Source organism: Aspergillus aculeatinus (genome assembly GCF_003184765.1).
Source record: "Aspergillus aculeatinus CBS 121060 unplaced genomic scaffold BO66scaffold_6, whole genome shotgun sequence".
NCBI lineage: Eukaryota > Fungi > Ascomycota > Eurotiomycetes > Eurotiales > Aspergillaceae > Aspergillus > Aspergillus aculeatinus.
Genome location: NW_020291475.1, coordinates 649,606 through 674,568, shown reverse-complemented (window position 1 = coordinate 674,568; position 24,963 = coordinate 649,606). Strand labels below are relative to the sequence as shown.

The following is a 24,963-nucleotide window of genomic DNA, read 5'->3' as shown; positions in this document are numbered from 1 at the left end:
TGGTGGGTACAACTGGTAGTAGCTTTACTATAGTTGAAGCTGGAAACAACAATGAGGACGAGCTGACAAGCTGAGGTACGTCACTGTTGCCTGATTGGTCATCCGGAAGAGGGGATCTTCCGTCTATTCATCGATTCCACATTGAAGCCTCAGGCAGAAACAGTCGGCAGTCTTGATAGCTATAAGTATACTGTACTCCGCAGTTAACTAGGTCATGGGGAAGTACCATGCACCTTATATACTATGTGTAGTCTATAAACTACCAGTTTCCATTCTCAAAGCATCATAGACTCCCTTGGCAGTTTCACACGCGGTGGTGCTGGGCGTTGCGCAACTGACGAGCGAGCAGCTCTGCGGCTTACATAACCGCCGCGCAGGTCAGGTGTATTGGAGCATTCATTCCATCCACTCGTTGAACAACCTCAACAAGATACCTTACAAGCTACCCCCGTCCACTTCGGCTGTTGATTTGTCGGCCTTCATCTCCACCGGGAACCACTGATTCGACTTCTGCGAGCAGATCATTGTTTTGGACAAACCTCAGCCCTCCCATATCTCTCTCCTAAGATACCCCCGTTGGATATACCTTGCTCCCTCCCCGCATCATGGCCGCCGACCTCTCCAACTCCGGGGAGCTCTACGAATCTGGACTGACTGTCCACTCGGACTCCGAAGTTTATTCCGCCAACCACGATGACTCCTCGCATTCCTCTTCCACTTCGAGCTCCCCTCTGATCCTCTACAAGCCCCCGACGTTCTGGAGCATTTTGCGCGGCGCCGCGATCAACCTGGTGCTTCCTTTCGTGAACGGCTTGATGTTGGGATTTGGCGAGTTGTTTGCACATGAGGCTGCCTACAGGCTAGGCTGGTCCGGGACAAAGGTAGGAAAGCGTGGATCCCTGTCGTGGGAGGCAGGGGCGGACCTGCTCCTCTCCACGATGTTGACCGGCAGATGTGCTAACCCCGCGATCATTGCAGGTATTCCCTATGCATCGGCGATCTAGACCAGCTGGACCTGGCATTGAAGTGCGCGAGCTCCCGCAGCGACGGAGCACTAGAGCTGCTGGTCTGCAAGACACCACGTCCTTGGAGTAGATGATGATTGGGGAAGGCAGCATTATAGATCCTTAAAACCGGTGAAGCGGTCATCAGGGCAGGCTAGGGAACAGTCTTCCGAACGCATTCCATCTGTCAAAGCAAGCAGCGCAGGATGCGCGCGTTTGTTGAGAAGTTCTAGTGTACATAGATCTAAGCATCAGTTGATAGGCTTGACCTAACGGCGTCCGGCGAAGCTCATACATGTGACAAATTTGTAGCATATTCTTCACAAAGAGAATGAACTGATCAATACAAATACTGTGGACTCACCCCTCAACACCAAGTATAGTTACATGATACACAATAGTCAGTCAATGTTGCTCTGATCCTAGACCGGGTGTCCGCCGACGATGCTGGGTCACTTGGCCCTCTTCACCTCCGGCCGCCCGGCAGAAAAACACGGCTTGGCAACAAAAAAGCGCTCCGTCGCCGGAGCCCCGATTTTCCCATTCTGGTGTCCCTCAGTCCAGTCACCCACCCCCTCCGATTGTCTCCTCTCCAGTCCCCAACTCGGCATTTCAATTCAACAACCATGTTGGGAAGAACTGGTCTTGCTGGCCGCGGCGCTATGCCTACCATTGCCCGCCAGCGATCGCTTGCCTTCTCGCGCTCTAGTCGATCGGTGAGTTTATTTACGCCTTCGCTTTAATTTCCCCAACTCCCCCAGTTTAATTAACTCGGTCCTACAGATGTCCTCATTCCGATCGCAAGCCTCCAGAAACGCTCTTCGCTATGGAGCGTCCAGCCGGCCCATGGCTAAGTCTTCCTCGCTGCGGTCTGCGTCCGCCATCCCTGCTATCTCCGCTGCTCGTTTCAATTCGACCACGGCCGCCCCCGCAGACGCTCCTACCGTCGTTCCTACTCCCGAAGTTGTTGAGGCCGTGCCAGACTTGGTGGAGATTGACATCACGACGATCCCGGAGAAGATTGGCTACCTGAAAGAATTGGGGTTGGACTACGGCTGGGGTTTCTCCTCGACGATAGAATGGATCATCGAGCATGTTCACATCTACTCGGGACTCCCGTGGTGGGCGAGTATTATCGGCACTGGTTTGCTGGTCCGTCTGGCCATGGTGAAGCCCACGCTCGAGGCTGCCAATGCCACAACCAAGCTCAACAACATCAAACACCTCACGACCCCGATCCGGGCCAAGCAGATGGCCGCCTCGCGTGAGAGCAACATGCTCGAGATGAACAAGGCCCGGGCCGACATGCAGGAGCTGCACACCAAGCACGGCATCCAGCCTTGGAAGGCAATGATTCCCATGATCCAGATTCCCCTCGGCTTTGGGTGCTACCGGGTAATCAAAGGCATGACTTCCTTGCCGGTGCCCGCTTTAACCTCGGAGCATGTTGGTTGGCTCCAGGATCTTACAATTGCCGACCCCCTCTACATCCTGCCCGCCGTCAGCTCCTTCTTCCTGTACTTCTCCCTCAAGGTATGTGCTGCCACCTTTCGATGACTCGTTCTTGTCTCCCATTGGGCTCCTGGACCGAGGCACGCTTGCTAACCGCGGCCTCCCGCAACAGAAAGGAGGAGAGTCTGGAGGCAACGCCATGCAGAACACCGAGATTGGAAGGGCGGTGCAGTACGGTCTTCCTGCCATTTCCTTCATGTTCATGGCCTTTTTCCCTGCGGCTCTGCAGCTGTACTTCACGAGCACCGGTCTCGTTGGTATGACCCAGGCGTACCTGCTTTCCAAGCCTGCTTTCCGCCAATGGGCCGGGATCGCCCAGGTGGAAAAGGTTGAGTTGGCTCCTGGCCAAGAGCAGAAGAACCCCATCCGCATGCTCCGTGAGATGATGGAGGCTGAAACTGCTAAGCAGCGGGAAGCCGCCGCCGCCGCTGCCGCTGCCGGTGCTCCGGAGCAGCAGGTGAGCTATATCGACCGTGCGATTCAAAACTTCAAGCAGTCCAAGGACAAAATCAAGCAGGAGGCAAGCAGCAAGATCGACGAGATCCGTGGCACGGGGCCCAAGCTGAACGAGGACGGATCGGTGGCGCAGCCCCCGCGGTTGAGCGAGAAGGACCGCAAGACGGCGGAGGACTACGAGAGGCGGAGAAAGGAAGAGGAGGAGTATAAGCGCGAGGAGCGGAACCGGGCCCGCCGCGAGGCGCACATGAGGCTGTTGGAGCAGCAGCGCCAGCAGGCCCGTTCAACGATGAAGCGATGAATTCCACACACTAGACCCTGCACCAGAAAGGATGCGGACTGGACATGATCAGCTAGCTGGAGTGGACTTTTGGGAGTTGTATTTCTCTGTATATTATGGGTGCTTTGTTCGATTTTCATTCTCATTTTCTTTCATTTCATCATCTGCATGATTACCATGTGCTTCCAACCTTGTTTATTAAGAATGCATTGGGATTTGGGATCTGCAATGATCTTGTCCATAGTTTCCTCACGGTTGGGCCTCAGTGTCTGGGCTTTGTCAGCACCGGGGATTTTGTTAACTACCGTCACTAACAACACTTCTTTAATCTCCTTCCTTTCTTTTGCACCGTCCACCTCATCGCAAATACAAACAGGCACAGCTATACTGCAGTCCAATACAGCCAGAAGTTCCAAAGAACTAGATCAATAAGCAGTGAAGAACAACGTCAGTCATCACACACTACACATCTCGCTTCTGACCCTGAACCTCGCCCTGTGCCTCAATTCTCCGCCTCAATCATGGCATCGAGGTATCTCCCTGCTTGATGAATAAGCACCTGCTACCAAAGGATCAGTACCACGTCTCTGAGCCCGGGGCAAGAATCTCACTTGAACGCAGCGACGAAGGCTGGGATACCAATACATTTGAGGCATTTCACCCGTGTCAAACTAAGACGATGGCCGCATTATCATCAGTCATCCAATCTTCTTTCCGAAAACCCGATAGCTTGCACACCTACCATGCGTGTGGACTCCGTGAGGCCCTGATGCGCTTCGGAGAGATAAACCCTATCGGCGACCAGGAAGGGCTGCGAATTCCGGAAGAACTTGTGGCGGGCACGGTCGTACTGTGCACGGGAGATGCGAGGCCCATTCAGCATCGAGCGCCGACACGACCAGCGGGAGAAGCGGATCTTGGCGTCGGCGTGCAGCAGCAGGGTGTGCTGGAAGTTGAAGCACTACGACACCCACCACCCGTTAGCACAAGCCCCGGTCCTGTGGGGGTGGTTGAACCCTACTCGATCCAAGAAGTCATGCGCTGCCGGCATCATGACGAGGCCGTCGATGACGAACTCGTACACGTCGGCGGCCATCTGCTCCGCGATCTCCTGCTTGATGAGGCTGAAGAGCACGGCGTTCGGAACGATCTTGTGCTCGCCCTCGCCGTCGGGGACCGGTTTCGAGAGACGGAACCCCAGCCTGCGCTCCTCTTGCTCGACGAGGGCGTCGACTTCCAGGTAGCCGAGCTCTTCGTCCTTGGCCAGGTCGACGGCGACGGTGGTCTTGCCGGCGCCGGGCGCTCCTGCGTTGGCAGCATATCAGTCTCACAATTCGAGCCCGAGCCCGAGCCCGAGCCCTAAGTCAAATTCCCGCAGGACTTACCTGTGACAACGAACACGACGGCGCTGGATAGATCGGCCGGGGGCAGCTCTTCCGTGGGTCTGTGACGGGGTCTCATGGCCAGAAGTCCGACGCTGGGAAGGGATTTATCTTGAATGTGAAGGATCCGCTCGTAGCGATATTCGTGGTGATGCAAGATTCCGGCACTCGCGAGATGTCGATGATTTTGGCAAGCAACGCTTCGAGTAAGTGCCGGCTTCAGGCGGATTGGCAGCTCGATCTGCTGGTTCATCTCGGGGGGGCTCATGTTCTGGCCTGTTTATCAGTGTTGTGGTGGGCGTATCAGTGTTCTGGCCGGTGGTATCAGCTATCAGTATAGATTCCTTGAAAGGAAACAGGTCCTTCCTGCAGTTAGAACAAGTATCGCCTGCGTCTGCTTCGGGATCAGAGAAGCGGCCGGCATGAAGTGAAAAAGGTGAGAAAGGAAGCATGTTTCTGATCCCATGCACTCTCATTCAATATGGCCAGTGAACCCCGTCTGTGTCGCTTAGTCGGCGACGATGCGATGCAGCACTGGAGACGACCGTTGCCTAGAAGCGGAGCCCTATGATGTCGTCGTTGTCGTGAGCTGGTGTTGTTTGTGTTGCGTTGCTCCATTTTCTTTCCTCTCTTTCATCACCCCCTGTAGCTATCTCTTTCTCGTGAATCTCCTTTCATGGTGTCCTTTGGTGGTGAACCAACCCAAAACACACTTCAGATCCATACTCGAGGTATCAAGCAAGACCTCTTGCAGTTCAGTTCAGTATGCGGTCCCTCGAAGAAACCGCCTTCGGGCCTGGTACGTGTATAGCAAAAGACCTATCTTCTGGCCATGATCCCTCCTCCATCCCACCGCTCAACCCAGAAGCTAATCCTCAGACACAGCTCCAGCCATCCACAATACCAAGTCCTTCTCCCATCCCATCCTTCAGGATGAAGGGAAAGGGTTTATAACACCCTAGCAAGTCCAGATCCATCAACTTCTTTCGCATCGTGTCTCCTGTCTCCTTCTCGTCTCCTATCTTCTCTCCACGTATGAGCCCAGCAACCAGATCAACCTCGCAGCTAACACCTCCGCCTACACAGAATAACCCTCTTTCCAGAGGACAAGCTCACTCCCTTCCTCAGGCTAGGGTCCCGGCTGGACCAAGGCTGGGGAACCGCCCAAAGATCCAAACTTCCCAAAAATTCCCAGCCTTGGTCCAGCCGCACTACGGAAGGTCGGCCGTCGGCCGTCAGAATCAATTGATCGACAGCATCACCAAATCAATCTCATAGTTGAACACTGGCCCAACCTCGGCCTATGCAAATATATATACACATAATAAATATACAAAAAGTCCGTCAAGCTACCCCCCCCAATCCACCCCAACCACTAATCACTAATCACTAATGTCATCCCCACAGACCCACCCATACATACCATCACCAAACAGCATCAACACAAGCATCTTTACTCAACTCAACTCAACTCAACTCAACTCAACTCAACTCAACTCAACTCAACCCTATACATAGGATATAGGGCAACCTCACTCCCTTCCTCAGGCTAGGGTCCCGGCTGGACCAAGGCTGGGAACCGCCCAAAGGTCCAAACCCTACCAAAAACTCCCAGCCTTGGTCCAGCCGCACTACGGAAGGTCGGCCGTCGGCCGTCAGAATTCAGTTAGCATCACCAAATCAATCTCAAATTTAACCCGGTGGCGCAGCCTCGCCCTAAACACACACGTATACATATATATATATATATAAACAAAAAAAAAAGGTTCGTGACCGTGACTCCCCTCCATCACGTCACGTTAAGTTCACTACTCATGCCCAGACAGAGAGACCAGATCAGATCGGCATGCGGCTTTGATACTACAATACCTTCCCTTCCCTTCCCCTCCCCCCTGCCGCCGGAGTAGGTTATCAGGGTGGCGGCCGGGGGGGGGGAACACAAAATGGAAAGGAGATTTGGTCATTTGTGGGGTGTTGATCATTGCTTTCGTACTTATGTATATAATTTCTCCACATATATACTCACACGTGTGTGTTTACTCTCATGTATATTAATCCATCTTGTATATCCTTCTAGCCGTGCGGATTGGCTCTCGAGGAGATCCCAAAACCCGCACAGAGTATTGCGTGGTCCCTGGAGACTATAGCCAAGGAAGATGAAGCAGAGGAGATCTCGTTGTGTGTGGTTCTTTAAGAGTGCTCGTGTCAGTCCTGTATTGAACTAGACTACATCTGTATATACTCCAGCCCGCACAATCAGTGGGCTACTTGAATGAACCATTAAGTTCACCTTCCTCGGACATAGGCAAGGAATTCTTCTTACATAGGCACAGCAGGGTACGAATAGGGGTGCATTTGACCACACCAAAGTTATGAGTACATGTGAACCTGAGGATGCGAGGTATATGTCAAGTACTCCATCCATCTCCAAATGCTCCCACCACCTTTTCCACCATCCCAAACCTGCCAGACCCAAGAATAAAAGAGAAGCGAAATACATATTTATATATATCAAAAGATGGCTATGGACAAAACACCCCAAGGACCTGGACCAGCCAGAAAGAAGTCCTATCTTCACATGCTGCACTTTAATCCAGAAAAACCCGGGAAACCGCCTCCTCATGGTAGGCCTCTGGATTAAGTGGTAGGCATCGGCCGCAACTGCATCGGCAGCTCGGAGGCCTTCTCTTCTTGCTCGTCAAAGACCTTCTTCTCGATCCACGCCGTGAGGCGGGCGCAGAGAGGGTCAACGTAGGCAGTCCACAGGGAGGCGCAAATGTAAACCAGCCCGATCCAGAGCGGGATACAGAGGGCGACGACCCAGGGAGGGCGGATGGGCAACCACGGGGGAAGAACAGTCTGGCCGTTCTCGTCGACAGTCTCCTCCCATGGTTGGCCGGTGATGCCGTAGAGCATCCAGCACAGAACAGTGCGCAAGAGAGTGCCGTGGACGAGGTAGACGGCGAAACTCTGCTTGCCGAGCCAGAGGAGGAGGCGGTTCGCCAGGAAGGTCTGCGTCCCGGGTGAGATGAAGATGGCGAAGATGATCATGTCCACGCCGATGGCACTGTACCGCTTGCCAATGTTGACTTCGGGAGGGAAGATGTAGTGGGCCAGCTTGAACATGTAGTCGGACCAGGTAGCCCATTCGGGGTGCTCGCCGGGATAGGAGCAAATCAAGAGACCGGCGATGGTGATCACGATGGCGAGGATGCGGCGCGGCCAGCGGTGGGCCTCGACGAGGGAGCGGAAGGTGGTGTCGTAAGACATATCACTGAGGAGCATGCCATAGACGGCTTGGAGTTGGAAGGTTTCTACCCAGGGGGTGGCGAGTTAGTGAGGAGGCGAGGGGCCGAAGTTTGGAACCCGGGGGTGTGGAGCTTACCAGTGTCCTTGGCGGCGTCCTGGTGGAAGTACAGCATCATGCCAATGTAGATGGCAATGCGAAACCGGAACTGGACGTACATGGTGGCGCAGAGCAGGACATAGACGAGCATGGACGCCTTCAGCAACGGCAGCAAGGCCCATTGGTGGTCATCATAGGCCATGTACCCGGTGGTCCAGGTGCTGAGGAAGTTCCCTCCCAGGCGAATGACCTCCTTGAAGAACGAATCTTCCAAATCCGGGGCGGCATATCGACACCACCAGCAGTCGGAGCGGTTGGCGACAATAAAGGCACCGAATTGGGCCATGACCCACGAGATAAACAGGGCAATGGTGGCTGGGAAGATTAAGCGCGGAGGGCGGCGGAAGGCGCTCTTGGCAATGGTCGAAAACGCACTGAGGTGATTGCCTGCCCGCGACAACTTCAACGGCTTCAAGGCACACACATAGCCGGTGAGGAAAGCGAAGATGGTGACTCCGAGTCGTCCCTGCCATGGGATGCGGAGGATGGGCCACTGGAGGACCCGGGGAGGCACTCCCTCCTTGTCTCTTGGCGCGAAGAGATCATAGTCCCAGGCGCGGGCCAGGTGGGTGAGAACAACGAGGAAAGAAGCAATGCCGCGAAGACCCTAGCCAGTCCGGTCAGTATGTTAGTGCTGTTGTTCTCTTGTCCCCCACGAGGCGTAACCGTAGACAGACGAGCACGAGGGAGGACCTACATCGATCCACTTGACACTTTTGCGAGGGTCTCCGGGGGGAGCGTTGGGATTCCATAAAGTATCCCGTAGGCGAGTGTAAATGCCGGACTTCTGTAATGACTGCATGCTGGAAATGAAGGAGGATTGTAATATAGGTCTAATGTATATTCACAGAGCAAAGAAAGACAGGCTGGAGTTGGCACGCAAGCGAGCCATTCATAGATACAACCAACAGCCGAGGTAAGAAGAAGGAGAAAGAGGCAGGAGGAGGTGAGTAAGTAAGTGAGTAGAAGAGATGGAAGAAAGGAATGACAAGAGAAGGAGAAGTGAGTAGAAGAAGAGGAAGAGGAAGAGGAAGAGGAAGAGGAAGAGGAAGAGGAAGAGGGGAGGAAGGAAGGAAGGAAGGGGAAAGAAGGAAGGTAGGAAGGAAGGGACGGACAGTAACAGTAAGAGCGGCGGCGGCAGCGGTAGCAGCAACAGCAGCAGCAGCAGGCGTAGTAGTTAGTGAGTGAGTGAGTGAGTACTCCGTAAGTACTGTAAAGACTGTGAGTGTGAGTGTGAGCACTACCTCCGTACTCGTACAGTACAGAATAGTTAGATACTCATCCATAGTAGGGCGGGTCGTTCATATGCCCGATTTATCAGTAGTACCAGATGGAATTGGAGTAGCCCCGAAAAGGGAGCTGCCAAGCCCTCCAGCCGAAACCCGTAAGGCTCAGGGACTGAGAGGGACTTTTCCACTTTCTGGCACTCTCTGCCACTTCTGCCACTTCTGCCACTTCTGCCACTCTCTGCCACTCCTGGCACGCTTTCCAGGGGCGGACGACAAGAGATTGGCCATTCTTGGCTGGCTAAATTGCGCCATGCCGAGCCCTATGATGCCATTAATACACACTTGCGTGGCCCTCTTATTCCTCTTATTCCTCTTATTCGCCCTCTTGCATGCACAATGCAAAAAGAAAAATAATAATCCAGAAAACAACTAATTATAGCCCCCCTCTTTTGCCGTTGCGTTGTGTTGCGTTGCGTTGATCAATGACTACTCCGTATCAAGCCTCCATTGAAACCCATTCTCACTATAATGGAGACAAACGCGTATTATTAGTCTAAAACATCGCCATCTTCGACCTGTCACCATTCTGCGCTTTTTTGGCAGGTGGCAGGTGGGAAAAGAAAAATTTGATGGTCGTAAAGGAAAAGAAAACGGGGAGTACCGTACGGCGTACACTCACTCACTCACTTGACACTGACAGACACAGGGTTTATCCACGGTAGGGATGATTGATGGGTCTCTTTTTTCTTGGCACTTTGACCCTCGCCCTCTCCCATTCCCTCTCTCAATTCCCGAGGGTCCTCTCTTTACTCCCTCTAACCTCAAACCCCCCCCCCCCACCTGACCAAAACCCATTCCTCTTCATGATTCAGTCCTTCAGTCCCTAAATGTCTTGGGTCTTGGCCGACTCTCGTCAAACCTCGTCAACACTCAACGAAAGATGCGCCGTCCTCCGACGCTACCTGCAGCCCAAGTCACCGACCCCCGAACCCCCAGATTGCCCATACTCAATCCGGAGAATCCAACGCCACCTCCTTCCCCATCTCGCTTATACCGCCGAAGCGCTTCCCTCAAATGGGCCGGAAGGAGCTGCCCCCGGTGCGGATTGGGAGGTAATTTGGCCTTCATTTCGCTTTTGGCAGCAGTCGTCGTCAGCAGTGGTCCGCCTCTATCTATCATGCCCTGTGGCTTGACCACTCCGGGATGATGGTTCGTCGTGGTTGAGGTGGTTGAGGTGGTCGAGGTGGTCGAGGTGGAACTGGAGGCCGCCACAGCAGCTAAGGCCGCCTGGTCATGGGCTTCGGCCCATTCCGCCTGCACCGTTCGAGCCTTTTCGATAATCTCGCCCGCAAACACCTTCGTAAATCCGTTAATCGTCGTCACCACGCTAGCCGGCACCGATTGCGAGAGCGCATGATTGACAATTCTCCGTAGCGTCTCCTTTCGTAGCTTCGCTCGCTTGAACAGATCGTATCGCTCCGACTGCAGCGGATTAAACGCGTCCACGAGTAATCTGTTCGGTCCAGCCGCCCACCACTCTGGTTAGTTTGGGATTCTCTTCGTTTCTTTTCCTGCTGTCTTTCGTGGACTGTTTCACTCTTCCTTCCACTCTTGCTTGCTTTTTTCTTTTCTCCTTTGACTTTTCGACCATCACCACAAACCCAACAACGCAATCAGGGGGGGGGGGAGGGGAAACCCAAGTAAAGAAAAAGAAAAAGGAAAGGAAAGGTGTCGAACATACGCAAGATTCTTCTTCTCCGCCTCCGTATCCGTGGTCCCTTCCTCCCTACCCAGTAGTTCACCCTCATCATCAAAATCATCATCCTCATCAGCATCATCCCCGCCTCCGCCTCCTCCTCCTCCTTGCCCTGTACCTCCCCCAGCACCAGCCCTCACCGAGGCGCCCTCCGCATCCACGGACCCCATCCGATCCATCATCCCCGCCCGTAGACTCCCTTCCTCGGCGCGCTGCTCGCGCTCCTTCTCGGCCTTGCTCTTGCGCCCGCGCTTCTTGCCCTTGGTCGTCAGAAACACCCCGTCCGCGCTGGTGCCGCCCAGGCTGCCCGTGAAGCTGCCCGTGACGCTGCCGGCGTCGCTGTAGGCCCGCGACGACGAGTCCAGGTCCATCGTGTTGGGGAAGGAGGTCTGGCGGAGCGGGTGCATGCGGGGCCGCTTGGGGTTGAAGCCCGCCGGCTGCGAGGCTGACGAGGAGATCGAGGGCCGTTTCAACGGGTTCGTGGGCGGCGGGGAGGACATGATTGTCTCTATGGTGGATTATGATGATGATGATGATGGGGAGGAGGTAGGGGTGTTGTTTTGGGTTTGTCGCTGCCGCTGTCGCTGCTGCTGTTGCTGCTGCTGCAGTGTTCGAGGGGAAAAAAAAGGTTTGTGTTCAAGCCTCAGATGGCGACGGTCGCAGAGTTGGGCCCGATCAAAGCTGCAGAATCGGATGGGTACGTATCATAGATTGATTTCATTAAACATTCATGCACAAGATGAGTACTTTGTGCACGGAGAGATGGAGTGGGTGAGTGAATGGATTGAAGGTTTGAGTGAGGGTCGAAGTGTTGCGACAGAAAGAAGTGACGGAAAGCCGACCTTCCCTTATCGGAGGGTCCCTCCCGCCCCCATTCGGCAACTCTGCCGACCCACGATGCGTACGCAATCCTCTTTTTAGGGCCACTGCTTATTTCTACCTCACCTTTGCCTTACTTCTGATGTCGTAGGCTACGACCCGCGCATCTTCTACGAATGAATGCAAGTATAGATTCAATCATCATGTTCAAATTGGTGAGGGAAACTCAAGGCCTAACGCACAGGTGGCACACCACCGCGCTCAACGGATAATAAAGGACTCGATGAACTGATGCTGGGAACACAACGCAACTCGAATCGCTAGAAGCATAGGCAAGCACAGAATACCGACATGAAAGGACCTGAAGATAGGTCGGAATGCACATCAAAGCAAGAACACAATCTCCCTGTTCCACCACCAAAGCCATCCTTCATGACCTACACGGACGGACACATGGCTTCGCTCTCAAACGCGCTCTTCTCCGAGCCTGGGGGCCCCCCCTTTCCAGTCAAGACGTTCGTAGTAGCGGAACACCAGGTCATATCCGTCCAGGTCATGCACAATCCGGTCCACCCGCCGGTATCCCTCCACATGCTCCATCTTGGAGGTGCGACGCAGCAGCTGTCGCTCAAAGTACTTGGCCTCCTTGATACTGTCCCACTCGCCCTCAACCACGGGCAACTCGGGCTTGGCCTCGAACAAGGTCACGGTAAACCGGCCCGGCTTGAAGATGTTCACCACCTGTTGGATGATCCCCGCAGTGGTCTGTCCGTTCTGCGAGTGAGGCACGTTGGTCTCAAACGACGCATACGAGCACTGCGGCTCAGGCGTAACGTGCACCGTGAAGTAGTGAGTGCCAGTGGTCTGGTCGGGCGATGGGATCACACCATTGGCCGAGAATCCGCAGGGAGTGAACAAGTAGGCATCAATGCGGGACTCCGGGAATTTGGACTTAGGGTAAACATCAGACAGGCCGCACGACTCCGACACCACAGTACCCAAGGCGTGACCCTCGGTGGTCAGCTCCGCTGGAAGGATGCGGCTCCCGTCGGAGGAGGACACATCATCCATGTCGGAGTTGTTGCTGAAGACATCCACTGGGTCATCATTGTCGGTTTCAAAGTTGCGGTACCGCTTCTCTGCCACTGCAGTAGCATGGTCCAAGTAGAACTGCTTCGCGTTCTCCTCCTCCAAATCAGTCATCAGCACCTCCAGAGTCTCATCCATAGCCTCGGCTCCCGGGATGACAGCATGGCTGGGCACACTGAGAATCTTGGTCTCAGTCATCTCCTCGTCATCCGCCTTGGGACTCGCAGGAGGTGTGAGCATGGTGTTGGGCTCAGTCAGGTACAAGTACCAGTGCTCGCCGTTCATCTTGCCGATCATGTAGGCGCTACCGTTCAAGAACAGTCGGTCCATGGTCCGAACCTCATCTCTCCAGCTACGGTGGGGACCGCGCTGACGATCAGGGAACAGGAAGTTCTTGCGACTGTAGAAAACGCGGTAAGGCGCCGCAGCAACGGAAATGCCACGCGAGGGCGCCGCAGCGCGCGGGAAGCCGCCAAACAAAGTGGCGATCTCGAGAATGCGGGGCAAGCCAGACAACAAGGTGGTGGTGCCACAAGTCTTGAGAATCAACTTGTGAGGCCAGACAAACATGCTGGACTCGGACAAGAGGTAAGCGTCCACATCCTCGGACGACACGATGGAGAGCACTTGGCAGTTGACGAGATCCAGCATATCCTTCCAGATTTCCTCGGGCACGGCCTTCAGACCGGCGGGTCCAGCAGACCCCAGCTCTTGGGCGGAAGGCGCAAACCAGACCTCAAGGAGCTTCTCGGGTCCTATGAACACATCAGCACTGCGCACGTGAAACCAGCAGTAACACCAGAAGAAGCCGGCTTACCTTCGAAAGCATTGGTAGAGTCAAGGTCCTGGGTCGCTTCATGGTTGATCGTCAGCGACGGCGTCCCCATGAAAGAGGACGGCGACTGAGTGTAGTTCTTGGGAATCCCGATGTAAACCATCTTGGCGGAATCTGAATGCGACAAGGAGATAAGCGGCGGCGACGGAGCAAGTGATGGAGCAAGCGCGTGACTGGAAGTGTGGACCGTAGACGAAAGAGCCTAGGAAGCACTATCTGCTGCCCAGACGAACAGGGGGGCTATGTCCGTCTGAGAGAGTAGGCCCTGAATCGCAAGGGCGGAATTGGCGCTCAGCCGGAGAGGGAAAGGTTCCAAGAGAGCCTCGAGGGCTACTAGGGAGGGCGGAAGGAAAGGGAAAGGAGGAAAAAGCCTCTGGCGAAGGGAATGGTGACTATCAGGTGTCGACTCCCGTTCTGGAAGATTCCGATACCGTTCAAAGTATCGGGTCTAGCAGACGAGAGTATCTGCTTTTAGGATTTAGAGATGGAGAAGAAAACAGGTTGCGCAAGTGAAACGAGGTCGAGTGTTAATCGTGCTATCGAGGTCTGAAGGATCACAAGTCAGTCATGAGCAATCGGTTACACGGCGGTCTCTTCTGATGCAGAGGAAAGAACCGTGGAGGAAGAAGGAGGGCCTACTTTGCGGGCTTGGACAGATATCGCAGTAGATCCTTCGGGTTCATGGAAGGCGAAACAAGAAGTGAGCTTAAAACAGCACGGTGTCGCGAGAAGCCAGAATATCGGACATCTGCGAGACGACTTTTTGTTGCAATGCGATAGAACAGGCGGGGGAAATGGAAAAAGAGAAGATTGGGCAACCGGAATTGACTTTCAAAGAGCAGTCAACGGTTGACAAGATATGTTGTTTTTAATAAAACAAAACAGACCTCAACAAAGTAAGGAATGGGGAAGGAGGGGGTGGGAAAGAATTTAAACAGAGAGAAAAAGACGCGGACGTGAGGGGGGGCAAGAGAAGTTGATGCTTTTGAGTGATTATTATTCTGTGGGCCCGAAAAAAGTTTCGTGGGGCGCAAAAGACCAATCTGGGTTGGGCTTTTGGCTGCAGCACAGAACCTGGCAAAAAAAGGACCGGTCAGAGAAGAGGGAACAAGTAGAACTGGAACCGGGAAATGCAGGATAGAAGGAGAGAAGAAGAGGGGCAAGGGCATACGTAATTGGAGGGAAATGCAGGAACGAGCCTGAGTACCTAGTAGTTGAGATAAGGTGTATTATTGTAGGTAGGCTGGCAGACTCTCCCACTGCTGATTCGATCTGTAGAAGGAGAAGAATGAGCAGGTGAGTGGTTTTTTTGACGCCTGACCGCGTCAATAATAATCTAAGAAAAGTTCCAGGCGGGACTGGAGGGACTCGGGAGGCAGAGAGAACAGGGCCAGAGCACTGCTGGCAGAAGGGAAGAGTTACTGGATCCAGTAGGCGGTCGGTCCCCACTCATTTCCCCCTCATGCTTATCTCAGCTGATCTTCTCTCCCTCCAGGCAGTGACGTCGTGAAATTCATTCAAAATTCATTCAAAATTCAATCGGAAATGGCAGAAAGTCACATGGCAGGAATGACACGGTAGTACTCAGTAGTCATACTAAGGTTAGGAATTTAGTCTAGACTATTCTTAGTATTATTATTCTGAGTTGTCACTCCCTCCACCATCTTACTTCCTTCCTTTCACCTGCGCCTGGCACTTCATCCCTTTCTACTCTCCCTCACTTCTTCCCTATCTTCTTTATACTTCTCCATTGAAGGTCGTGCATGCGTCATTTCTTATCATTATCGACACCGCTAGAATGCTAGTACTAACTTTGTATGTATGACTCCGTCCAGTCTGTCACAAAAAAAGGAGGGAAAGTGGGGGAAATGGGGGGTAGAAAGGAAAACAAGAAAGAACAAGAACACCTATTTCCTTTTCCAAAACGCCATCTCTTGCTGCAACAGAAGCAAACGAAAGAAATATGAATCATCCCATACGGAGCGACAAAAGAGGGGTTGCTGTAGCCTAGGGCCCTAGTACCACCTTAGGTACTGTAGGGTTCTACCGGTCAACCGGTCAAGCGTCGAGAATGGCCCGCGCGGTTTCCACCTCCCCCACGTCCTTGATCTTCGTCGCCAGAAAATCACCCACTTTCCCACTCAATCGCTCCCGCAGGTCTTCCGTGACTACGCCCCCGTGCCCGTTGGTGAGGGCCGTGCGTCCTTCCCGCAACGTTGCCAGAACCCCCATCAAAACCATGAGAACTCTCTCGGCCTCCGGTCGCCGTGGGCTGTCCTCCGCCATGCCGTCCTTCAACAGGTTCCCGTAGGTCGGCAGGTTAGGCAGAATCAGAACCCGCACCGCCTCGGCACCGCCAACCGCATGAAGTCCAATGATGGCGCCGTAATGCGCCCCAAATGGTTTGGACGGATCCAAAAACGTCTTCAGACATGAGCGAGCCAGTCGTGGCTTGAGCGTATGAGAGGAATGCGAGTACTTCTTGGCAATGAGACCTAGGAGCGACGCGGAAAGATCACGGAGGGCAAACTGCTCGGTCAGTTCAGCGCTGCCGCCCAGTTGTCGGGCGATCAGGCAGGTGAGAATGGGCGGGACAAGCGATGGGATCTGCCGATAGCTCATTAGTAACCCTTGCGAAAGTTACTCCGTAGTGTAATACTCACATAGGGGTCAACATATAGTGATTTGTTCTGCACGAGGGCCTCCGCCATGTGCATGACCTGTGTAAGGACAAAGATATCCTTCAGGCCGTGGGTCACCTTCTCGGAAATGAACTGAACAAAGTATGGGACCAACTGGTGCAGTCCCGGATCCTCTCGTAGGCTAGCATAGCCTGATGTGCGATACTCTTCGCTGGAATCGTCCAGGAAGGCGTTGCAGACTTTTTCGAAGTAGAGCTGGAGTTCCTTGGACAAGACATGCTTGACCAGCGGTTTGACGGCCACATTGCCCCCTCCACTCATAGCCGCGAGCGTCGAGCTAGCGTTAGGACCTTTGGACATCAATTCGAGGTTTCTCGAGTCGGCCGCGGTAGGGTTCTGAGGGATGGACGGTTGCACTCCTTCGACGGCGAGCCAGTGCGCTATGCTGCGTCAGCAATGGAAGACCAAGCGACAGACCGGGGATGCTTACCTGTGAACGAGATTTCTCGGGGCACTCTGGGTAACGGCGCGTTAATCAACTTTTCGAAGTCCACCTCCTCGTCCTCCACGTAGAACAGCGGTTGTCCAGGTCCCAACGACGCCTCCCCGAACCGCAGGGGCCTCGTGGATTCATATCCGTAGAGTGGCTCGACATCGAGCACGCGCAAGGCCTGTGCGACATCTTGTGTTGAGAGCAGCGTTCGTCGACTGTGGCGCATGAATTTGAGGGCTTCTTCCAGAACCTGCGCGATGCGGTATTCGACGTCACGGGCAAGGTTCTCGGTCACATCGTTGTTGAGGTTGACGATGCCCACCGACTCGGCAACATCGCGGATGTTATCTGGGTTCCAGACTGACATGGCGGTGGAGATGGCGATGGTTGAACTGAGATGAAGCGGAGCGGAGGAGGGTGCGGTAGAGGTCGTAGCAAAGGCGAGAGGTGTGTTGGAGGCTGATGAGGGAGGGAGAAGTATTATTACAAAATGAGGAAGACAAGAGAGAGAACTATATTCTCGAATGAAGGAATCATGAAAGTAAAACGGAGTCGACACTCGTGTTAATCGAGCGCCCTGAGAATAGATTGGAGCTGATGGAGGAGGACCGGAGATGCGACGCGGAAAGCCGAGCTGTTACTGAGAGCGGAGGAAGAGGAAAGCGGCAGGAAATTATTGTCCCGCCCTCACGCCGAGGCCTGTCAAGCAAGCTCAACAACGTCTACCGCAGTGTTTCTACCTTATTATTCTTAATCAGGACTCTGTGGAACACAAAAAACCAATAGATCAATAGATCAAGTGAAAGACCTTACAGCAGCATACAGCTTCCATTGTTTCCAGGTTAGAATACAGCCATTGTGCATTATGAATGGACACACTTGAAATCCTCCAATCTATATACTCATTCATGCCTGAGGCTTCAAGCTGCTCATATAGTCTACTACACACCTTCCATCCTCCATGTAACCAACAATTCCCTGAAACTATATTTTAAACATCAAATGAACAATCAATCACAGAGACTGTACAGAGTGTAAAGCCATAGAATGACTATGATCTAAACCGCGTACAACACGCTCCACAAGATCCCAATCCAACTACTATATACTACCTACACCAATCTATACACAAATCCCAGCCCACATACTACACCTCAAACACCAGCCCAACCCTCTCCCAACAACCCAATCCCCTCCAAGCCACACTCCCACAGTCCCACAATCCCATAAACCCAGCCATCATGCCCCTCAACCCACAAACCCCCCACCACCTCAACACAGCCTCTCCCTCCCCCACCGAAGAACACAATCAATCTCGCGTGAAAGACTACATCACCAACACCCTATCCAACCTCCTCACCGAGCTCGCCTCCCCGGACGGCCACCCCTCCATCACGCTCAAGCCGCGGTCCACAAAAGTCTCCACGCGATCCATAAACCCTGAGACCGGGGCCCTGGAGACCCATGCTGCCTCCGCTGGATCCACCACATACACCTGGCCGGGGAAAGACTGCTACGAGGCTTGGAAGTTTAGTGTGTTCCTCACCCCCCGTTCTACCTCCCCTACACTACCAATTCCGGGTGCGATCCACGGAGTGAAAGACCGTTAATGTAGGGTATACCCTTCAAATCCAGCTGTCGCAATGCGAGTTCTGAGTGGGATCGCCGACGCGGTGGACAAGGGAGTGGCGGTCTCGAAGAGGTACTGTATTTCTGCAGCACACAGAACAAGTAGCACATCGGACAACAGGCTGACCCCCCCTCCCCATTCACCGCGAGAACAGAGATATCTACTACAACGACCCGGCGGTATTTGGATTCCAGCGCATCGTGGATAGACTGGTCGATGACTTCGCGCATACGGTTGGCGTGGACAGAACGGCGCTGAATGTGGTCTGTACTGGTTTTCCCCTGATGCTGCTGATAGAAGAGAAGCTGAGGGGAAGAAATGCACGAGCTGACCACCGCGATGGCTGAATGTCTAGGGAGCAGCAGCCAAGGGCCTCGTCGTTGGATGTTTTCAATGGAAGATCAAAGACCAGGCGATGGTTGACGATGCACATTTTTTCAATCCGGTTGGCGCACACGTTAAAAGGAAGAAAAATTCCAATCCGGGGACTTTGTAGCTGACTTTCACGCCCCCGGTGCAGGATACCCTTGTCCCGAGGCCGCAGGATATCCTGGGTCTGGAGGTTTCAGATATCGAGTGGGTGCTCATCCTGGAAAAAGAGGTAAAGTGTAGTCCGTCGCCTATACAATATATGAACCTTGGGTTGGCTGATTGCGGACAAACAAGCAGGCAGTGTACCGCCGACTCGCGGGGATGAAATACCATGTCCGATCTACAGCAGGTCTGGGGATTCTGGTCACAGTGAGATCCCAGCCCTATCTAACCCTTTTCTTCATTTCCAAGAGGATGACGTGCAACAGGGCAAAGGATACCCGGACCTCAACACACGAGCCTTCGTTCGCCGGCTTTACGACGAAAGCAGACGCCGGCAATCGAGCAAACGAATACGATTCTATGCACTTGTGGACGGTGACCCCGATGGAATGGCAATCATGTCTACGTACAAGTACGGGTCCCTAGCATATGCGCACGAGAACAGCGCATTGAACTGCCCTGAGATCCACTGGCTTGGCCTCCGGACCTCGAACATCGTGACCGGAGTGGACCCATCGGGGAACGATGCCCTCCTCAGCTTGACCCCGAGAGACAGGAAGAAGATGCTGGCGATGCTGGCCAATAACCCCGTGTGGGCGGTGGATGGTCCCGAGCAAGAGGCACGGGCTGAGTTGCTGCAGATGCTGATGCTGAACGTCAAGGCGGAGATGCAGATCCTCTATGACGGCGACGGGGGCCTCGTCCGATGGCTAGACCGCAGGATGACGCACTTCCCGTGAAGGAATATGTGCCACAGTAGTCTTGGGATGGTGGTACAAAAAGAACACAAACTTATCTGCACCCCCCACAACGGACATATATGAATTGATAAAGATATCAGGTCGGACCCTATGATCTGCATGTGAAGAAAGGAACTGGAGCAAAGAGAAAAAGGAAGATCGAGAAAAGAAAATGAACGAATGAGCACACCACGAAAACGCCAGTACCGGCACCAATGCACCCAACAGGCTATGCCACGCACTTCTTCCCGGCAAAGAAGAAAAACAATTTCATACACATGTGCAGGTGAAGGACGACCGGCTTCCCTATATACTTTAGCCAGCCCGTGCTTGCTTGTGTATTTTTTCTTGTCTTGTGAGATTTATAGCCCAAATAAGCACGGCCTCCCCCCAAGACAGCAAGAAATCACAACCCCAAGCCTTTCCGGACCTCGTCACGGACCTTACGCTCGTACTCACTCCGTCGCTCACGCCACATCTTGGCCGCCTCGACATTCGCGGGACTTTCGTCATTGGGCTCGGCGAGCATGCTCATCACGGAAATGAGGATCTTCTCCACGCTCTGGATGGGGGACCAGCGTTCCGAGGCGTGTTCGTAGTGGTTCGGGTCGTCACCGGGGGGGTGGAGGATGGAAATGCAGACGGTGCCATTAGGGTACACTATAACAAGAAATCACAGCCCGTCAGTTTTCTAGCTTTTGCACATGTATGGTTATGCGTAGGGGAGCAGAGAAGATCTTGAATCCCCACAGAATTGAGGGCTAAAATGCAAGGTTACTGACCATTGGGATGCCAAACCCCACCGCCAACGAACTTCATAGTCGGCGGGCTCAGCGGATAATCCTTGGGGAACTTCAGCTCGGCCGCGAAAACACCGCCCTCGAACGGGGTGCCCTCCGGCCCCTGGATCAAGGCTTCCCAGTGGAACATGTCATCTTCCGTGACGGGGCCAGCGGTGATGCCATCCGGCGGGTTGGTTGAGAGGTTCTTGTACTCGTGGAAGAGGCGCTTCTGTGCGACGGATGACATGATGGCGGGCCTGTGCGAGAGATCTTTTGTAAGAGAAGGTGTGTTAGTTCTTGCTGTGTGTGTAGTATAGAGCAAGAATTTAGAAAAGAAAAAAAAAGTGGGATGTGCCCGTGGAACGATAAGACGGAGGGTTTTGAGGGGGAGGGGAATGATAAAGAGGGAAATGCGGAAGATGGACTCCGGGTGCGGAGAGAATGGCCGGGAGGAGTGGATGGAGGGGTGCGAGACAAACGGGGGGCTTAATGTACCTTTTGGCAAGGGGTGAGGGGCAAAAGGGACGGAACTGGAAGAGATTGGATACTAGACAGGTGGGAAGGAAAAGCAATTGGAGAAATGTGATTCAATTTCTTTGGATTTGCCACTTTGATTAGTAGGTATTGTCCATTCAAAGAGGAATCCAAGAATCCGGTGAACGCATCCATTGATTGATGAGGGGGAGAATGGGTTTTATGCCTCAGGCTACTACTTTCCGCCCTTATCGCCGCCTGCCCTATGGAACTGCTTGTCGGCAATCATAGTAGAAATGAACACTTGGTAGAATTCCTTAATAGAGCTACTTGGTATAAGCCATAGTCTATATACATCCATGAATAGAATTTAGATATATTGAGTGGCGACGCCTTCATTGTGCATCTGAGTATAAGCTACTAGCCTAACTTTCCACATCTCGTCAACACCTTTGTAGTGGGAGTGCTTGGATACCCGGAGTACTTAATTATGCCAAGTGCTCGAGCGGTTCAAGAGAGCAATTCACACTGCTCTTGATATGCTAATCATTCCTCATCGTCATCGAGGAAGTCATTCTTGACCATTAGCTACCAATGACTTGACAAGCCTTTACACTGTTGACAACTTTCACCTCTAGGTGGTCGGTCTTCTCACAGCATGTTCTTTGGGTTGTCGAAGCTATACCAGCTCAACATGCCTTGTGACACGTCTGTAAACCGCGAGTCAAGGCTTCATCATGCTCCTCAGAAGAAGTCCCAACTATCACCGTCACCCCCGTCGCCTCCATCATCTTCCTCATCCGCCCACGGGTCTTCTCTATGATCCCTGGGTTTCTCTTGTTGTTCATCTGCCCAGACGTCCCCGTATGGACCCGTCTGACCTTGTGCCGGAGGTTGCTGACCCCCAGGTGCAGCTTGAGAGTCGGAAGGAGAAGCTGGTGGAGTTCCTCCCACGCCCCGCGACATGGCGTCGTATCCGGCCATGGCGCCGGCACCTGCTGCGCCTGCCATTGCACCATCAGCCAAGCCGCCGGCGGCCCCAGCCCCAGCCCTACCGACAGTACCTGCAGCAGCTTCTCCAACGGCCCCAGCAGCTCCAGCGGCCCCGGCCTCGCCAGCGGCAGCACCCCCTGCGGCGGCACCTCCCGCGGCAGCTCCCCCGGCGGCAGCCTCTCCACCGAAACCAGGAAACCAGAGGGGCATGAAGCCAAAGCCGCCGGCGCCGCTATGGCGACTGAAGTAGTCGAAGTCAATGCTAACTGCAGTGGCCAGCATGACAGCGCGCTGGTCTAGACTCATTGCAGTCACGGCGCCGGACTGCTCGGGAGTCTGCTCGCTCGGAGAGGCGGAGTCCATCCGCAAGGCATAAACACCAGTGTCCGTGAAAAACTCGCGTGCAAACCCGGCAAAATTCCGGTTGACAGATCCAATCAGCCGGCTGTCAGCGGAACGGAGAGCAAAGTCCCACGACAGGAAAGGCTCATCAACATATGCGAACTGATTATAGGCACCCGTGGCCTGACCAGCCTGCGAAGACTGGACCAGCTGCATTTGCTGGGAACTTGACAAGCCGGTCTGTTCGAGCGGTAGCGTCTTCGTTCCCATGTCTAAGGCCGAATTGGGCGAATGGTGATATGTGAACAGGTTGTACTTGCGACGTAACGGGGCCCATTGCTGCTGGGCTTCGCCAATGACTCGCATGTCATCGAAACCGAGGGACGAAACGCGGGCATTCGAATCACCGGAGGCTTGAGCTAGTGAGTTCGCGGAATTGGCCTGTAGGGCCGTGGACGTGGAATGGGCACTCTTAGCCACCTCGAGAGGGTCGTAGACGCGAATACGGGAGTTGATCCATGAGAATGGGCGGTGGAACTGAGTTGCTGTATTAGTACTCGAGCTAAATTGCTTTCATCATGTGAGACTCACCCGCAACACTTCATTCTCATGTTTGTCAAAGACATGCGTGACGAAGCTTCGATGTGTATTGAACCACTGCCGCGCCATCATGTTTCCCATGCCTTTCTCTTGCTCTGCCATGAAACCGATATGGTTTCCATTGGCATCCATGATAACATATTTGTTGGCTTGTTCAAACCCGCTGCCACCAGAGAGCTAATGTTAGCCCTCCGTAGACACGTACAGCGAGGGAAAGCACTCACATCAAGACATTCATCAATTCTAGCTGGCGCTGGACAACCAAGCCCGAATTTGCCAGAATGGATGTTGCCGGGTGGCTCTCTTTGATCACTCCATGAGGATCTTCCGGGATGTGAACGGGGGCAAGTAGTGTGTTCTGAGAGGGATCGTAGTGGGGATTTGGTGAGTCGGAAGGAGGTTGTTGTTGTTGTTGTTGTTGTTGTGGATCGGAGGATTGCGATGATGGGGCATTTCGTCTGATGGGTTCTGGTCTGCGAATTGAATTGCGAGGGCCACGAGGATTGACTCGTCCGCGATTCAGTGAACTGGCGAATGCCCGGCCGGGCGTTCGGAAGCATCGCGCATGCGATGGTCGGAGTATGGCACTCCACATCTTGCAATAAACAATACCAGTAATATCAGAGTACGTAGAGGATCAACTTATTTTGGTGGAGAAAAATCGTGTGAAACGGCGCGACGAGTTGAGTGATGATTAGATCGTGGAAAGAGAAATTCATGGATGGCGGCGTTAATGACGGAATTGTTCGCCTCAGGCCCGCCTCGGCGGCTACAGATCGTTATCAGTTCGCCGCAGTTCTACTGTAACATGAAGGCTCGATTCTACATTTACATGAGTAGCATAGATAGCACTGCTCCGGGAATATTCAGATTGTAATTGGTCACAGGCAAGGCATTCTAACTGCGTTGGAACATTACACTTGTGCTGAGTCCTCAAATAAGCACCTTACCCACTTGCCGATCGTCGCTAGATCCTCTCGCAAGTGCTGTACATTATGCGCCATCAGCAACCTGGGACCCTATATCATTCCTGAGTCAAAACAGTTGGACGCGCATCATAGTGGACTGTCCGGAGCATTGATTTCGCTGTACTGACATAAAGCTCTGGGGACATATATGTCACATTGTTTCCATTGAGCATTTGAGGCAGAGGTGTTGAAGGGTATTGATGGCCGTATCGCGCAGTGATCAGACGTTCGCTCTCATCCAGTCAAAATGCTCCCTAGATGTCAAGGAGGGCAGCGTTCGACAGCCTGTTCTCAATCTGCGAAAGGTCCCAGTGCATACTCTCTAGCCGTTGCTTTACTTAACAGAATGTAGTGATCCACCGAAATTCCGCATACAATCACAAAAGACCCTTGCGCGCCAATTCAACCTTGCGCGCAGCCTCGCCGGCCTTGAACCCTCCCTTAGAGACACAGACAGCACTCCCTTCTCCTAGCTCAATCTTCTCTTCGACATCGGGATGCGGGCATGGACAGTGGTGGGGAAAGTGGACGCATGCTAGGGTTCCAGGGCACAGGTAGCGATCGCAGTGAGCTGAAGTTGGAGGACAAGTAAGTCATGTTAGCTCTAATCTGCAACGTATGCAAAAGACAAGACCGTAAGCATCCGCAGACTCACCCGACTCCCATTGACTCTGATACCGAGAACTATCGCTAGGGACATTCTGCGGAGCCTGATGTTGATGGCCGCCGCCCCCGCCGCCGCCAAACATATGCTCGAAGAACTGGAATTGGGCGTGGGCAACAGACGCCAGGAGGAGGATGAGCCCGAAAGACTTGATCCAGCCGAGCATTTTGAGCGATTGTATATCCTTCGTCAAGTTTGCAAGGAAATAAAAGTCCACTTAGAAATCGTGCAAGCGGGAACTTGTCATTAATAGTACTGTATAGATCCAAGACGGCCAGTTGGCCCTTCCCATAGCAGCACGTGACTAGCCCAACCATGCCAAGCCTTTTCTCA

At 53.5% G+C, this 24,963-nt stretch overlaps 11 protein-coding genes across 11 annotated transcripts; 3 read left to right on the top strand and 8 right to left on the bottom strand.

Moving 5' to 3' along the window:
- The first annotated feature begins 233 nt into the window (after positions 1-233).
- On the top strand, positions 234-1,341 carry BO66DRAFT_388850 (TOM13-domain-containing protein). Its single transcript, XM_025646657.1, has 2 exons — positions 234-881; positions 979-1,341. The coding sequence occupies exons 1-2, from the start codon at positions 606-608 to the stop codon at positions 1,093-1,095; spliced, it is 393 nt and encodes a 130-aa protein (XP_025507557.1). The 5' UTR covers positions 234-605; the 3' UTR covers positions 1,096-1,341.
- A 221-nt stretch (positions 1,342-1,562) lies between these two features.
- Positions 1,563-3,540, top strand: BO66DRAFT_388849 (membrane insertase OXA1). Its single transcript, XM_025646656.1, has 3 exons — positions 1,563-1,720; positions 1,788-2,537; positions 2,629-3,540. Exons 1-3 carry the CDS (start codon positions 1,667-1,669, stop codon positions 3,271-3,273), a joined length of 1,449 nt encoding a protein of 482 aa, XP_025507556.1. The 5' UTR covers positions 1,563-1,666; the 3' UTR covers positions 3,274-3,540.
- A 214-nt stretch (positions 3,541-3,754) lies between these two features.
- On the bottom strand, positions 3,755-4,902 carry BO66DRAFT_468587 (adenylate kinase family protein; the record flags this gene model as incomplete). Its single annotated transcript, XM_025652662.1, has 5 exons — positions 3,755-3,814; positions 3,864-3,923; positions 3,995-4,213; positions 4,274-4,557; positions 4,638-4,902. The coding sequence occupies 5 exons, from the start codon at positions 4,900-4,902 to the stop codon at positions 3,755-3,757; spliced, it is 888 nt and encodes a 295-aa protein (XP_025507555.1).
- A 2,026-nt stretch (positions 4,903-6,928) lies between these two features.
- On the bottom strand, positions 6,929-9,310 carry BO66DRAFT_388847 (acyltransferase family protein). Its single transcript, XM_025646655.1, has 3 exons — positions 8,738-9,310; positions 8,020-8,647; positions 6,929-7,948 (listed from the first exon to the last, which is right to left on the bottom strand). Exons 1-3 carry the CDS (start codon positions 8,840-8,842, stop codon positions 7,272-7,274), a joined length of 1,410 nt encoding a protein of 469 aa, XP_025507554.1. The 5' UTR covers positions 8,843-9,310; the 3' UTR covers positions 6,929-7,271.
- A 798-nt stretch (positions 9,311-10,108) lies between these two features.
- Positions 10,109-11,827, bottom strand: BO66DRAFT_468585 (transcription initiation factor TFIID subunit 11 family protein). Its single transcript, XM_025652661.1, has 2 exons — positions 11,011-11,827; positions 10,109-10,782 (listed from the first exon to the last, which is right to left on the bottom strand). The coding sequence occupies exons 1-2, from the start codon at positions 11,523-11,525 to the stop codon at positions 10,200-10,202; spliced, it is 1,098 nt and encodes a 365-aa protein (XP_025507553.1). The 5' UTR covers positions 11,526-11,827; the 3' UTR covers positions 10,109-10,199.
- A 482-nt stretch (positions 11,828-12,309) lies between these two features.
- On the bottom strand, positions 12,310-13,871 carry BO66DRAFT_408644 (adenosylmethionine decarboxylase SPE2; the record flags this gene model as incomplete). Its single annotated transcript, XM_025649136.1, has 2 exons — positions 12,310-13,688; positions 13,751-13,871. The coding sequence occupies 2 exons, from the start codon at positions 13,869-13,871 to the stop codon at positions 12,310-12,312; spliced, it is 1,500 nt and encodes a 499-aa protein (XP_025507552.1).
- A 1,955-nt stretch (positions 13,872-15,826) lies between these two features.
- On the bottom strand, positions 15,827-17,735 carry BO66DRAFT_398581 (TATA-binding protein-associated factor TAF6; the record flags this gene model as incomplete). Its single annotated transcript, XM_025648650.1, has 4 exons — positions 15,827-16,375; positions 16,432-16,850; positions 16,901-17,362; positions 17,717-17,735. The coding sequence occupies 4 exons, from the start codon at positions 17,733-17,735 to the stop codon at positions 15,827-15,829; spliced, it is 1,449 nt and encodes a 482-aa protein (XP_025507551.1).
- Positions 17,736-18,144: 409 nt separating this feature from the next.
- BO66DRAFT_366822 (putative meiosis-specific topoisomerase Spo11) lies at positions 18,145-19,859 on the top strand (the record flags this gene model as incomplete). Its single annotated transcript, XM_025645267.1, has 7 exons — positions 18,145-18,436; positions 18,539-18,605; positions 18,688-18,796; positions 18,889-18,978; positions 19,054-19,134; positions 19,203-19,274; positions 19,334-19,859. 7 exons carry the CDS (start codon positions 18,145-18,147, stop codon positions 19,805-19,807), a joined length of 1,185 nt encoding a protein of 394 aa, XP_025507550.1. The 3' UTR covers positions 19,808-19,859.
- Positions 19,860-19,871: 12 nt separating this feature from the next.
- On the bottom strand, positions 19,872-21,095 carry BO66DRAFT_366819 (E2 ubiquitin-conjugating protein UBC7). Its single transcript, XM_025645266.1, has 2 exons — positions 20,590-21,095; positions 19,872-20,467 (listed from the first exon to the last, which is right to left on the bottom strand). Exons 1-2 carry the CDS (start codon positions 20,834-20,836, stop codon positions 20,214-20,216), a joined length of 501 nt encoding a protein of 166 aa, XP_025507549.1. The 5' UTR covers positions 20,837-21,095; the 3' UTR covers positions 19,872-20,213.
- Positions 21,096-21,450: 355 nt separating this feature from the next.
- BO66DRAFT_388841 (scramblase family protein) lies at positions 21,451-23,675 on the bottom strand. The gene is made up of 3 exons (XM_025646654.1): positions 23,223-23,675; positions 22,990-23,161; positions 21,451-22,935 (listed from the first exon to the last, which is right to left on the bottom strand). The coding sequence occupies exons 1-3, from the start codon at positions 23,591-23,593 to the stop codon at positions 21,808-21,810; spliced, it is 1,671 nt and encodes a 556-aa protein (XP_025507548.1). The 5' UTR covers positions 23,594-23,675; the 3' UTR covers positions 21,451-21,807.
- Positions 23,676-23,943: 268 nt separating this feature from the next.
- On the bottom strand, positions 23,944-24,867 carry lcl2. The gene is made up of 2 exons (XM_025646653.1): positions 24,622-24,867; positions 23,944-24,537 (listed from the first exon to the last, which is right to left on the bottom strand). Exons 1-2 carry the CDS (start codon positions 24,794-24,796, stop codon positions 24,344-24,346), a joined length of 369 nt encoding a protein of 122 aa, XP_025507547.1. The 5' UTR covers positions 24,797-24,867; the 3' UTR covers positions 23,944-24,343.
- Positions 24,868-24,963: the final 96 nt, after the last annotated feature.

Excerpts from the sequence above, each read along its gene's own strand:
- lcl2 (XM_025646653.1), bottom strand. The coding sequence starts at position 24,796 with ATGCTCGGCTGGATCAAGTCTTTCGGGCTCATCCTCCTCCTGGCGTCT. Across the intron at positions 24,538-24,621 it reads TCAGAGTCAATGGGAGTCGG|CTCACTGCGATCGCTACCTG; the intron begins GTGAGTCTGCGG and ends CTCCAACTTCAG.
- BO66DRAFT_468585 (XM_025652661.1), bottom strand. The coding sequence starts at position 11,525 with ATGTCCTCCCCGCCGCCCACGAACCCGTTGAAACGGCCCTCGATCTCC. Across the intron at positions 10,783-11,010 it reads GCGGAGAAGAAGAATCTTGC|ATTACTCGTGGACGCGTTTA; the intron begins GTATGTTCGACA and ends TGGACCGAACAG.
- BO66DRAFT_388841 (XM_025646654.1), bottom strand. The coding sequence starts at position 23,593 with ATGTGGAGTGCCATACTCCGACCATCGCATGCGCGATGCTTCCGAACG. Across the intron at positions 23,162-23,222 it reads GAATTGATGAATGTCTTGAT|CGGGTTTGAACAAGCCAACA; the intron begins GTGAGTGCTTTC and ends CTCTGGTGGCAG. Across the intron at positions 22,936-22,989 it reads ATGAGAATGAAGTGTTGCGG|TTCCACCGCCCATTCTCATG; the intron begins GTGAGTCTCACA and ends ACAGCAACTCAG.
- BO66DRAFT_388847 (XM_025646655.1), bottom strand. The coding sequence starts at position 8,842 with ATGCAGTCATTACAGAAGTCCGGCATTTACACTCGCCTACGGGATACT. Across the intron at positions 8,648-8,737 it reads AAAGTGTCAAGTGGATCGAT|GGTCTTCGCGGCATTGCTTC; the intron begins GTAGGTCCTCCC and ends CGGACTGGCTAG. Across the intron at positions 7,949-8,019 it reads GGACGCCGCCAAGGACACTG|AAACCTTCCAACTCCAAGCC; the intron begins GTAAGCTCCACA and ends CCCCCTGGGTAG.
- BO66DRAFT_388850 (XM_025646657.1), top strand. The coding sequence starts at position 606 with ATGGCCGCCGACCTCTCCAACTCCGGGGAGCTCTACGAATCTGGACTG. Across the intron at positions 882-978 it reads TAGGCTGGTCCGGGACAAAG|GTATTCCCTATGCATCGGCG; the intron begins GTAGGAAAGCGT and ends CGATCATTGCAG.
- BO66DRAFT_388849 (XM_025646656.1), top strand. The coding sequence starts at position 1,667 with ATGCCTACCATTGCCCGCCAGCGATCGCTTGCCTTCTCGCGCTCTAGT. Across the intron at positions 1,721-1,787 it reads TCTCGCGCTCTAGTCGATCG|ATGTCCTCATTCCGATCGCA; the intron begins GTGAGTTTATTT and ends TCGGTCCTACAG. Across the intron at positions 2,538-2,628 it reads TCCTGTACTTCTCCCTCAAG|AAAGGAGGAGAGTCTGGAGG; the intron begins GTATGTGCTGCC and ends CTCCCGCAACAG.
- BO66DRAFT_366819 (XM_025645266.1), bottom strand. The coding sequence starts at position 20,836 with ATGTCATCCGTCGCACAGAAGCGCCTCTTCCACGAGTACAAGAACCTC. Across the intron at positions 20,468-20,589 it reads TGGGGTTTGGCATCCCAATG|TGTACCCTAATGGCACCGTC; the intron begins GTCAGTAACCTT and ends TTCTTGTTATAG.